The following is a 13,032-nucleotide window of genomic DNA, read 5'->3' as shown; positions in this document are numbered from 1 at the left end:
TTTCCAACATTTAGGGAGAAGTAAATGTTTGATGACCCATACAATATTCTCTCTTTATCTAAGGACTTTCTCTGCCCTTGGTAGACTATCTCTGCAGGCCCCAAAGAGTGATTTTGAATCTCAGACCTGCACCTGGCTTGTGGGATAGAGGCATTTTGTACTGTTAATAGGTCTTGTGGTGGTGAATAATTAGTTTGAAAGGTTAGTGGTAGTGCTTTAAATTTGAGTAATAAAATTTCATCTTGGGATTGGTGCTAAAAGTAAAGATGGTAGTTCTGCACTCATAAATCACATCTTGAAAAGACAGAACACTTTACAACATATCATATACTATTTCTCCACTGCTTTATCAATCATTTGGTTTAGTAGATTCTTTAGATATAAAAGAAATTGAGAAATTTTAGTTTGGGTGGCAGCTGTAGTTGGCTGGTTAGAAGTAGTAGTTTGAGTAGTGACTATAACTGGGGCAGCTGTGGTCTCCTGTGGAGTTGAGGAAGGTGGTGGAGCTGGTGTAGTTGCAGAAGATGTGGATGGGGCAGCTGTGGTCTCCTGTAGAGTTGAAGAAGGTGGTGGAGCTGGTGTAGTTGCAGAAGGTGTGGGTGAGGCAGCTGTGGTCTCCTGTGGAGTTGAGGAAGGTGGTGGAGCTGGCGTAGTTGTAGAAGGTGTGGATGGAGCAGTTGTGGCCTCTGTTGGAGCTGAGGAATTCTCTGGTGTTAATGTAGTTACAGGAGAGCTTGGGTGAGCATTTTCTCCTGAAGATGTGGTGGTAGCATTTTGAGGAAGAGGAGTCACATTTGGAAGGGTAGTAATTTTGGTGGAAGCAGATGGGGAACTTGTAGATGGAATTTGGGTTGTAGCCACTGTGGTGTGGGTGACCACACTGTTATTTTTATCTGGACATTTATGTGGCTGGTGAGGATGTGGGAATTTGTGTGGGGGGTAAATAGGTGAAGGCGGAGGCTTAGGCCTGCAGCGTTTGTGTAGACACTTATGGGGGATTTTATGGACTGGCTGCTGGTGAGGTAGCGGTCCAGAATGATGTGGAAATTTAAAGTGATGTTCAGGAAAATGGTGATAATGCCTTCTGTGCTGTAGTTCGTGACCCCTTTTATGACCTTCACTGAACTGCAGAAAAGAAAGAAAATATAAGAAATGAAAAAAAGTATCCATTTATTTATCAATTAGGTGATCACTGCTGAACATGAGATGAACAGTATTTGTGGAGTTTTGAGATTAGAAACCAGAATACATTATTAAGTCAAGTGATTAGCTTTCTAATTTCACTAAGTTTCAAGAAAGAATTGCTACTAGAGAATTTTCTTTTGTCAAATGTCTACTCTCTAGATAGTTGGGATGAATATATTCTCATGGACTTTAGCTTGAATGCTTAGCTGGACATGAACTTTTATGCTTACAGTTCCTTTCTTCTTTCTCTGGTAGAAAATGGTCAAGTTACTGCCTGAGGTCCTAGCAAAAAGGCTCCTTGCTTGCTCAGCCTGTTCACAAAACTTTAGTCAAAAACATTCAACTGAGATCCAGGAGCCCTTTCTGAACTACACGCCTCATATCTATTATCATCAAAACACGAAACTGTCAAACAACAACAAAAGCCTCAACAAATGAAATATCCCACCCAAGCTTTGTGTTCTCCATATTTCAGGAAACAGTTTTTAGCCTTTATAAATCAGAGAAACAACTTTGGTCATTACCTTTTAATTTTATTATTTTAAAAATTAGAATTACAGAATTCATGATTCAGGAGGTTCATGAAACATCTGATTTTTAGAGAAAATTTGCATGTTTATACATTTTTCTGGATAGATCACCAGTGGTTTTCATTATTTCTCAAAGGTATTTACATCTGAAAAGAACACTGATCTAGTCTAACTGCTCATCTGATACTTGATCTTTTTTCAATACACCTGAAAAAGATTTTCTAGTCTATGCATGTATCTTCTTCTGATAAGGAACTCACTACTGTAATTCCTAAGGCAACCTGGTAGAGACTTCTTCTTGATACTGAATGTAGGTTTGTTTTTGGGGATTTCCATTCTTAACCAAATAGAAATTTCTTCATGAAGATTTCCATTCTTTGGTCCTAATTTTATGTTTTGGTAGATTTACAGAAGATCCAGGAGTCCTTCAAAATTTGAAAATAACTTCTATGCCACGTTGGTCTTATCTTTTGCAAGATGAATATTTTTATTTCCTTTAGCCACTGATGACATTATTTGAGTTAGAGTACCATCACTGTTTCAGTTTCTTATCTGTAAACATACTGCTTGCCTTTTATATCCCTCTTCCCTGTATTCAATCTCAAACTACATTTTTTAGTGATCAGTTATATTAAATTGGAAAAAAGAAATATTAACAAGATAAATGATAAAATACCAAAGTCCCAAACAAGGATAGGTTTTCTTCCTAATGATTTCCACAAAACCCTTTTTAGATCACCAAATAGGTAAATTATTCCAGTCCCAAGTTATAAGCTCTCTTTGGATACAAAGTTTAGTGCGATGAAATAACAACTTCTGAGAGACTGGTAGAGTTGTTTAACTAAGATAACTTCCTCAGAGACTAATATATTCAGCCTCAAAAATAGCTTCTAGGTATTGGGCTTACAGAGGTGAATGAAACAGGGACTCTTGTGAGACTCATGTGATTAAGGGAATGAACCACATAACTATTTTAAAGCAAAGAGGTCGTAGAGTTAGACTTTGGATCTGGAATTTAATCCAAATCATTTCATAAATGAATAAACTGAGATCCAGGCATATTAAGTGACTTGCTCAAAGTCACTCAGTTCTTCATTGGCAGACACAGGACAGACTCAAACCTCCACTGCTGGTCTGTTGCAGTGTGTTTCAAACATGTTCCTTTAAGATCTAGATGTTCTTTACAACATCCATCAATATAAGAAAGTATTGTTTGTTTACAAAATTAAATTATCCAGAAAATTTTAATTCATAACTGAGAACAGGCATTAGATAACACAATGGCTTCTGATACTCATGACTTTGATATTTTTCCATAGATCTCTCTTAAAAGGCCATAGATTTTCAGACTCGGTGACACTGACTCCAGGAATCTCTGAGGAGATCCTTTCCATTACAAGGGTAGTTGTTTTATCATATAAAATAAACAGGTCATATTGTTCAAATGGATCTTTCCCTGGAGATTCAATATGCAATCCAGATAATTAGAGACCTGCTCTGATTGAAGCAGGATTGAGGCCTCACATTCCACAATCTCAGTCTCTCCCTTTCCAGATGGTCTCTGGGGATGCTCTGAAGAATGTCCAGATCTCAGAGGAACATGTTTGAAACATGTCACAACAGACTAGCAATGGAGGTTTGGTTCTGTCCTGTGTCTGCCACTGAATAGAAAGAGGGCTGCTAAGAGCAGGAGGAAAAAAAGTCAAAAATAAGGAAGAAATTCCAAAGAGGTGGCTGTCTTACATTACAAGGGCCACCAAAGAGGAGCTGATCTTTTCTCTACAGGAAACTGGCTGGCTGACCTAGAAGCTAAGGCAGCGGCACTGAAGAAAGGGCCTGTGCAGGCCCCCATCCACTTGTTCACAATCACCCCTTGGCTCCGAGAGGATGTGGGAAAGCCAGAGTACTCTTTAAAAACAAAAAACAAAAAACCTGTAGGCACAGCAGGAGGGGGCAAAGCAGAGTCCTGGAGAATGGTGGCTACTCCCTGATGACAGATCAGTGGTGCCTAGGAACTTGGCTCATACCGTCGTTACTCCATGCCATAGTCTCGCCTACCTAGGTAAAACTGCTCTGGAGACCTTACTCAACAGCTATTACTATATGGCAACTCTCTGTGCTGCAGTAAGCAATTAGTGCCTTACCTATGCTAAAACAACCCCCCACAGTGGCTGAAACCTGCCCAGGGGTGCAACGGGTGAGCAGCTACCCCTTTGAGGACATAGAGGTGGACTTCACTGAAGACAAGCCCAGTAAAGGGTATAAATACCTGCTGGTCCTTGTATGTACATACTGGGGCTGGGCTGAGGCATTCCCAACCAAGACGGAAAGGGCTTGAAAATCAGTGAAAGTCCTACTTCGTGAAATTGTTCCCTGAGATAGGATACCACTCACCATACACACAGTGACAATGGGCCAGCATTTGTGGCAAAGGGCCAGCATTTGTGGCAAAGATCAAGCCCTCACCAGCGTGCTCAAGATTAAGTGGAAACTTCACACAGCCTACAGGACACAAAGTTCAGGGAAAGTGAAGCGCATAAATCAAACCCTGAAGGTTACACTAGCAAAGCTCTGTCAGGAAACCCGGGCTTCCTGGGTAGATATGCTTCCCCTAGTCCTGTTGCGGTCATGGTGTACATCGGGACCTGCCAGTTACTCACGCTTTGAAATCCTATTCGGGAGGCTCCCCCTTCTGGTTAACAAGGTGAGGGGAGACCTCAGACAGCTGGGGGAAACAAGCTTAACATCATTACATTATATACAGGCATTAGAAAAGGTGCTGTCCTAGGTCAGTCAGTTTGCAATAGAGAAAGCACCTATCTCCCTAGCCAATCCAGTATATCCCTTCCAACCTGGGGACCAGGTCTGGGTAAAGGATTGGAAGAAGAAACCCCTTCAGCCTGTCTGGACGGGGCCCCATACTGTAATCCTTGTCACCCCAACTGCTCTCAAGGTTGCATGAGTCGTTTTGTGGGTACCCTATTCCAGAGCCAAGAGGGCCCACCCAAACACATTGCTAGGCTGGTGAACTGCACATCAGACCCTTGGCACCCCACGAAAATCATGCTCCGGCGGGCTGAGTCCTGAGAACTCGTCAAGCCCTGCTCTAGTCACACAACCGGCAGCTGACTAGTCAACGCAGGGCCGGAGCTCGAGGAGCCTCCACTGAATCGGCAAATGTGGACTGAAGTCATAATACTTAAAACGATTCTGACAGCATTGGTTGTTCTACTGTTGTGCTGTCATCATTGTCGTCCCTCGAGGGACATTCCTTGCCCATGTCTGGTGTAAAATGTCACTTTCTGTTTTGCTATTAGTACTCTTCTTGGCCCTTGCCTAATTAACATACTTCGGTGCTTCATTGAATCCATGGTAATTAGAAAAACAAATGCTCAGTTGCTGGCCCTCCGTGGGTACAAGCCGCTACATACAGGCACCAGGGTGTAAAGGTGATGCTGCTCCCTAACATCCATAAGAGAGCATCAAAGTGGGGGATGAAGTGGAAATTTTGCCCAGGATTCTGTTAGCACAGTCAGCAACTTCCCTGTTTTAAAACTGTCCCTGTTTTTTTTTGCTAATAACTGCCTCTTTCTGCTTCTGTATCTCAGCGTATTGCTTACTAGCTACAAACCTTAAGGAAAACTGCCGCGTTGTCTAAAACCTGCTGCGCTGTCTACAGTTCTGAGTTACTTCCCCTACCCCTTCACCCTTGTGTACTTTTCTTAGCCGGGGTCCAGACTTTTGGGTGTGAACCCTTCTGGGCCCGCCGGCGTAATAAAGTGTGTTCCTCTGTTTCCCTGAGTGCTGCTTGGGTTTCTTGTCAGGTAAAATTTTCCGCAACAGGCTGGAGTCATGGAAGGAGGAGAGACACCTGACACTTGGAGCAAGAAAGTGGTGGTATGAGAGAGCAGAAAACTTTAAAAATCACTAGAGGAATGTCAAATTATCTGAGGAAGGAAGAGCAGGGAAAAATTGTCATGAAAGAAATAGTCATAAATGAAAAAAAAAAAAAGAAATAGGAAGAGAACTAGAAGAGTACAAGGTCAAGATTACATTAAAAAAAATTTTTTTTTGAGACGGAGTCTCTCTGCCACCCAGATGGAGTGTAGTGGCGTGATCTCAGCTCACTGCAACCTCCGCCTCCCGGGTTCAAGGGATTCTCCGGCCTCAGGCTTCCCAGAAGGTGGGATTACAAGTGTGCATCCCATGCCTGGCTAATTTTTGTATTTTTAGTAGAGACAGGGTTTCACCATGTTGGCCAGGCTGGTTTTGAACTCCTGACTTCAGGTGACCTGCCCACCTTGGTCTCCCAAAGTGCTGGGATTACAGGTGTGAGCCACCACACTCAGCTCAAGATTTAATTTAACTGAAATTAGAAAGTACATTAAATTTCTTCATTTGCTACCAGCTTATTTTTCATGACCATTTGAAAATCTGTGATCCTTTTAAAAAGACAATAAAAGCATTATGTTGAATAATGCTATACTCGACAGAACTCTTCATCTGCCTCTAGAATACATCCCTTCAAGTCTTCCTTTGGGATATCTGGAACAGAGAAGTCAGACTAACTGCTCCTTGAAATCACTCCATAAAAGCAGGTTGTTGCTAGAGCTCCAGGGCCGACCTTTTCTGGCTGTGAGTTGATGCTACTCTCTGGTACATTTCTGTATTTTCTTTTCTTTTTATTTTTTTTTGAGACAGAGTCTCACTCTTTTGCCCAGGCTAAAGTGCAGTGGTGCTGTCTTGGCTCACTTTTTGAGATTTGGGAAGTTTAAAGAGTTTTATTTATTCTAAGCACTTGGAAGAAAGGATTCTTTAGGTGTCTTGATTTGTGGGAGGTATGATGAAAGGCCACCTCCGAAGAGAAACCCAGGTTTCATCATTCCACATAACATAATTATTTGTGTTGATTGGAAAGTTATTTCTTTCAATAAAGAGGTGTTGGTAGCCACAGATTCCTTATTAATATTTAAATTTTTAAAAAGTTAACATCACCGTGTGTATTCAGAACTTAAAGCCTTATCAACTAGTATGTTAGTTAAGATTATAATAGTCTTAAGCCATAATTTTTACATTTACACTATATATTATAATTTATAAATTCCCATTTACCCTTCAGCAGCCTTGTGAAGCATATAGTGTTATTATTATTTTACACATAGGGAAATTGGGAACCTGTAGATAGATTCTAAATTGCTCAAGATTCATCTGGATGGTAAACGTTAGAGATGAGTTTAAGTCCACATCTTCTGAGCCCAGCTTGAACGCTCTTCTACAGTCACAAAATCAGCTTTAGGGTGCAGGGAAAAAGCCTAAGATTGTTTTTTGGTGGCTATTATATGGTAAGTGGGAAATAAGAGAATATTCAAGAGTAAATTCCATCCACTTCCTCAGTTCTTCTGCCCTGTCTACTCTGCTGGCATAATATTCTGAGGCTATCTATCCTCATTCAATAAAAGTACATTCCACTTCTTGATCCTTATTTGAAATTTTGTTAAAATAAAATTGAATAAATACTTACAGGTACATAGCATTAGAGAAAATTATTTTTATTATTACAGCATGTATCACCTTGTAATCACCTTGTATCATTATTAATTTTAACCTTCCTTTGCCAGTATACCCTAAATTTCTTAAAGATAGAAGGTCCACTTTGTAATCGCCTCTTGGTTTTGGAAGCCATACTTTCTTGTCCACTCTTGTGACTCCTCCATTTTCTCAATCCGTATCCAAATGCCCTACATTTTCTCTGTAGGTGATCTTGTAAGGTCTCATGGCTTCAAATATGCTTTAAATATAGACTTTACCCCTAGATTGCTTTCTGAACTCCAGACAATGTATATCCACTTTCTTCTTAATATCTAGATGTAGCAATCTAACAGCCATTTCAAATGTAACATGCCTCAAACTAGAACATTTTTGTTCATTTTTTTTTGGAGGGGGGACAGTCTTGCTCTGTTGCTCAGGCTGGAGTGACATGATCTCAGCTCACTGCAACCTCCACCTCCCAGGTTCAAGTAATTCTCCTGCCTCGGCCTTCCGAGCTGGAATTACAGGTGCCAGCCACCACACTTAGCTACTTTTTGTATTTTTAGCAGAGACGGGGTTTTGCCGTGTTGGCCAGGCTGGTATCGAACTCCTGACCTCAGGTGATCTGCCCGCCTCAGCCTCCCAAAGTGCTGGGACTATAGGCCTGAGCCAATGTACTTGGCCTGTTCATTTCTTTCTTTGACTACATACACAATCCGGCAGATGATATAGTAGACTCAATCACAAAAATATATCCTAAAACCACTCTCATCTTTTAACTGCTGACATTTAGTGCAAGTCGCCATCATCTTTTATCTGGACCACTGCCATAGCTTCCTTACTACGTCTCCTCATCTCAGCTTTTGTTCCCTGCTACCTGTTTTCTCCTGAGAATCCCATCATGTTACTCCCCTGGGGGTGCTTTGATCATGCTGAGACTTCCTGACAGATTTCAATCCATATTCCATACCTAAAGGCCTTACAAATCTGAGTTTTCATCTCTGTCAGAACTCATCAAACTCATCATAAAGTTTGTGCTCTATAGATACTGGATAAATTATTTCCTTATGCTCTATCTACCTATCTATCTATCTATCTATCTATCTATCTATCTATCTATCTATCTATCTATCTTTTTATGGCAGAGTCTCATTTTGTTGCCCAGGCTGGGGCATAGTGGTGTGATTACAGATTACCACAGCCTTGACTTCTCAGACTCAAGATCCACCTCAGCCTCCGAGTAGCTGGGATTACAGGCATGTACCACCATACCTAGCTAATTGAATTTTTTTTTAATAGTGACACAGTCTTATTATTTTACTCAGGCTATCTTGAACTTCTGAGCTCAAGTGATCCTCACTCCTGATATCCTTTTCTTAAATCCCAAAATGACAGGAATTTTGCTTTATTGGCCTCCCATAGTGCTGAGATTACAGGTGTGAGCCACTGCACTGGCCAATTATCTATATTTTTATGTTTCATGGAAATAAAAGATGTCAAAATTCTTGGAAATAGGGATTGCTTATGCTTTAAAAGTCCCAGGTAGGTGCTATTGATACTTAAAGAAAAATCTTATTTAGGTAGATACTTACCGAGAAGCAAGCACTCAGTGCACAGATGCACACAAACAGCGGCAGAGTTTCCATTCTTTCTAATGTCTCCTGGGAAAAGCAGAAACTTGGCTTACTATTAGCTATGATATTATAGGAGAGGAATGCATTTTGGTAAATGACTTATCATTATTAGAAAGTACAGGCTAAAAGAGGCCAATGGTTTCTGAAAATTATGTATACATTTGCATTCCATAGGGGTGATACAAAATTGCTTCAGGCCTAAAATGCATTATTTTAAAGAGGAAGCAATGGAGGAGAGTCAAGAATTTTTCTAACTAGTTTGCCAAATGAGGATCTATTGATCTTAAAGATTGGCTAGGAAAGGCAGGATCTTAGGAAGTTTAGCAATAAGAGAAGGAAATTATCTTCTTATTTCTATTCTAATTCAAGACATCTCTCTCTCTCTCTCTCTCTCTCTCTCTCTCTCTCTCTCTCTTTGTCTCTCTCTCTCTGGGAAACCATCATATAAATGACCTAATACTGCACAGTTTTGTAAAGATTCCTGATGTTGTAGGAAGATGCTCTTTGTCTCTGTGATATGAGGCTGTCACTTGGAACAAAGAATCATGTCAAATGGACTTTTCCCCTAATTTAATTCTACTGAAGATTTTGCCATTTGAGATCCTTTTTCTTTTACCTTTTTTTTAGACAGGTTCTCACTCTGTTGTCCAGGCTGGAGTGAAGTGGCATGCTTATGGCTCACTGCAGCCTGCACCAGCCAGGCTCAGGCAATCTTCTCACCTTGGACACCCTAGTAGCCGGGACTACGGTCATATGTCACCACTCCTACTTATTGTTATTATTGTTATTATTATTATTTTATTTTATTTTTTGTAGACACAGGGTTTCACGGTGTTGCCCAGGCTGGTCTTGAACTCCTGGGTTAAAGCAATCCACCCAAACCGGCCTCCCAAAATGCTGGGATTACAGGTGTGAGCCACTGTGTCTGGCTGATATCCTTTTCTTAAATCCAAAAATGACAGGAATTTTGCTTTATTCATTGCTATATCATCATGCCTAGTAAATAGTGCAGACTTAATACTTTTTAAAAAATAACTACTCGCAAAAGAGAATTGTATTTTGACTATAGGTTGTAGAAGGGAAGAGTGAGAGAATAATGCAGTCTTTTATTTTTCTTGTTTTGGTTATATATGTAATAAGTACATGTCAGCTTATCAGCTTTAGAAAAAAATAAAGGTTAAATTATACAGACAGATGACATATTAGAGCAAGTAAGTTAGTGTGCATGTCAGTGTGGTAGTGGGCTGTCAGATTAGACACACTTTACAATACAATCCTGTGGTTTATAAAACAGTGTTAGAGTCAGTCAGAGACTTGATTTAAGCTCTGCCCACTTATTGTGTGACTCTGCCACTCACTGCATGACTCTGAGTTGCAATCTTATATCATAAGAATGTCCTGAGTATTGACTGGAATAATATGTGTTACAAATCATACTGAGAAAAATGCCTTATCCATAATAAAGTCTCAGTGGTATTATTATAGTACTAGCATACTAAGAAGAAAACAATCTGGCCCAATTGAAAAAAGAAATGGTTACTTATTATTCTTCAGTTTCCCAATACATTGTCAGATTAATTTTTATTTTCAAGACCAAAAAACATTCCTACCAATCACATTTTGTTCTAATAATATATGAATTGAATGTTATCACACAGTTTGGCAGTTCAAAAGAAAAGAGGAGAATAACTGTGTCAGAACAACTATTGCTATTACTTAATATACGTATGTTACTTGAAAGCTATTTAGTTTATTAGAATCTAGAATTGGAATTTAGAAAAAATATCCACATACCTGGTGCAGTGCAAATCTTTCTTCTTAGGGTGTTCAATCCAATTGCTTGCTTTTAGTCAGTCCTTTGAGGATGGCAACTAGAAGCAAAATAAGAGAAAGCACAAGAGAATTTTCAAGTTTTATACCTCTCCAGTTGAGCTTTTTGGAAATAGGAAATTTATTAGATTTAAGATAAGGTCACTTGTGTCAAGGAATTTGCTTTTAAAGAATAGTTATGGTTTGCTGAGGATGACAGTAGTCCTTTGTACATCAATTTCTTCCTGATGAACACAATGACGATCAGAGGTTCTCAATGATAAACTTATGTGCCTGATGAGTGTACAACAGTGATTGATGGCACTTATGGAGAAATGAACAACCATGGCCCAGGTTCTCCCAACAGGAACAGATGATTCACTCTTTCCTGTTGGACTCTCAAAGTAAGCAGAGTGATTGCCTTATGACAGTTAATGTGATGGAACACCATATTTCCTTGTCAATAAGACAAGTTAATAAAGGACAGAGGATTTAAAAAAGTAATGTGGTGCCAAGTACTGGTGCAGACAGTGTTTAAAGCTGAAAAATAAACACTGAAGTTTTTAATACAAGCAATTAAAATTTTTTGATTTTTTGTCTTGAAAAATATTCAAACATGTAAAAAAGTAAGAAGTGTAGTACAATCTACAACTATATACTCATTCCCTGATTTTCATAATTGTTACCATTTGTTATATATTTTAATTGTTTTGCTGAATTATTTTAAGGTAAACTACAGAAATTGTAAAAGCTACTCTCTATTTCAGCATTTATCTCTAAAAAGCCTTTCTTTTGTAACACAACACCATCAACCTATAACAATATTAATAATTCCTCAAGGACCTAAAAATAGAAATCCCATTTGACCCAGCAATCCCATTACTGGGTATATATCCAAAGGATTATAAATCATTCTACTACAAGGACACGTGCACACGAATGTTCATTGCAGCACTGTTTACAATAGCAAAGACCTGGAACCAACCCAAATGCCCAACGATGATAGACTGGATAGGGAAAATGTGGTACATATACACCATGGAATATTATGCAGCCATCAAAAACGATGAGTTCACGTCCTTTATAGGGACATGGATGAACCTGGAAACCATCATTCTCAGCAAACTGACACAAGAGCAGAAAATCAAACACCGTATATTCTCGCTCATAGGCGGGTGTTGAACAATGAGAACACATGGACACAGGGAGGGGAGCACTACACACTGGGGTCTGTTGGGGGGAAATGGGGGAGGGGCGGGGGGTGGGGAGGTGGGAAGAGATAGCATGGGGAGAAATGACAGATACAGGTGAGGGGACGGAAGGCAGCAAAGCACACTGCCATGTGTGTACCTATGCAACAATCTTGCATGTTCATCACATGTACCCCAAAACCTAAAATGCAATAAAAAAAAAAAAATACAAAAAAAAAAAAAAAAAAAGCAAATTTTGGCTTCCAAAGGCCTATACAGAATTCATAATGAATTCTTAGAAAAATAATGCACAAAAAAAAAAACAATATTAATAATTCAAACATATAATCTAAAATTGAGTTAATACTCAAATTTTCCCAGTTTTGCCCAAAATATTTTTAGTCATTTTGTTCCTACCAGGAATCAATTAAGGGCTGAGTGTTGCATTTGCTTGTTATGTCTTTAGTTTTTTTTATCCTAGAAAATTTTCTCCCTTTCCCCCTATGGTAGTGATATTTTGCTATCCAGGCCAGTCATTTTATAAGTATTTATTTTTAAAAAGAAACTTTAGAACTTAAGAAAGAACTTAAGAACCATTTTAATACAGATTTTCAAAATTAGATATTTCTACTATGCAAAATTGTTAATCTTGAATACAGTTTTGAAGGTGTGATTCTAGTCTAGCTAGTCAGTTTGTTCTTTTGCACATGTAGTTTATCAGGGCTTACATTCTTTGGGTTTGATTTCTTGCTTCTCCACTTAGTTAGCAGCCATGTAATTTTTGACAAGTTAGGTAACTTCTTTGAGCCTCAGTTTTTCTATATGCCAATTAGGTGTGCCATCTACCTTACAAAGTTGTCACACTAAAATTAGTAAGTTAAAGGGTCTGACTTGGTGCCTTTGAGTGGAAAGCCCTCAGCTATTATATTGCCATTAGTGGAAAGTTAGGGACAGTTTTTAAGATAGCAATGGGTTGGGTTAGTAAATATGGTCTATAATATTAATTTCCTTTCATCTTTTTTTGCTAGCAACTAGTGATATGCATCTACAGTATACTTTTTAAAAAATATATTTTCTTGCATTTTAGGTTTTGGGATACATGTGAAGAACATGCAAGATTATTGCATAGGTACATAAATGGCAATGTGGTTTGCT

General features: G+C 39.1%; 1 protein-coding gene across 1 annotated transcript; it reads right to left on the bottom strand.

Moving 5' to 3' along the window:
- Window positions 1-330: 330 nt before the first annotated feature.
- On the bottom strand, window positions 331-8,890 carry MUC7 (mucin 7, secreted). Its single transcript, XM_003931925.3, has 2 exons — window positions 8,837-8,890; window positions 331-1,125 (listed from the first exon to the last, which is right to left on the bottom strand). Exons 1-2 carry the CDS (start codon window positions 8,888-8,890, stop codon window positions 331-333), a joined length of 849 nt encoding a protein of 282 aa, XP_003931974.1.
- Window positions 8,891-13,032: the final 4,142 nt, after the last annotated feature.

Source organism: Saimiri boliviensis, chromosome 3, assembly GCF_048565385.1.
Source record: "Saimiri boliviensis isolate mSaiBol1 chromosome 3, mSaiBol1.pri, whole genome shotgun sequence".
NCBI classification, from domain to species: Eukaryota; Metazoa; Chordata; class Mammalia; order Primates; family Cebidae; genus Saimiri; species Saimiri boliviensis.
This window is presented reverse-complemented; position numbering and strand designations above follow the sequence as displayed.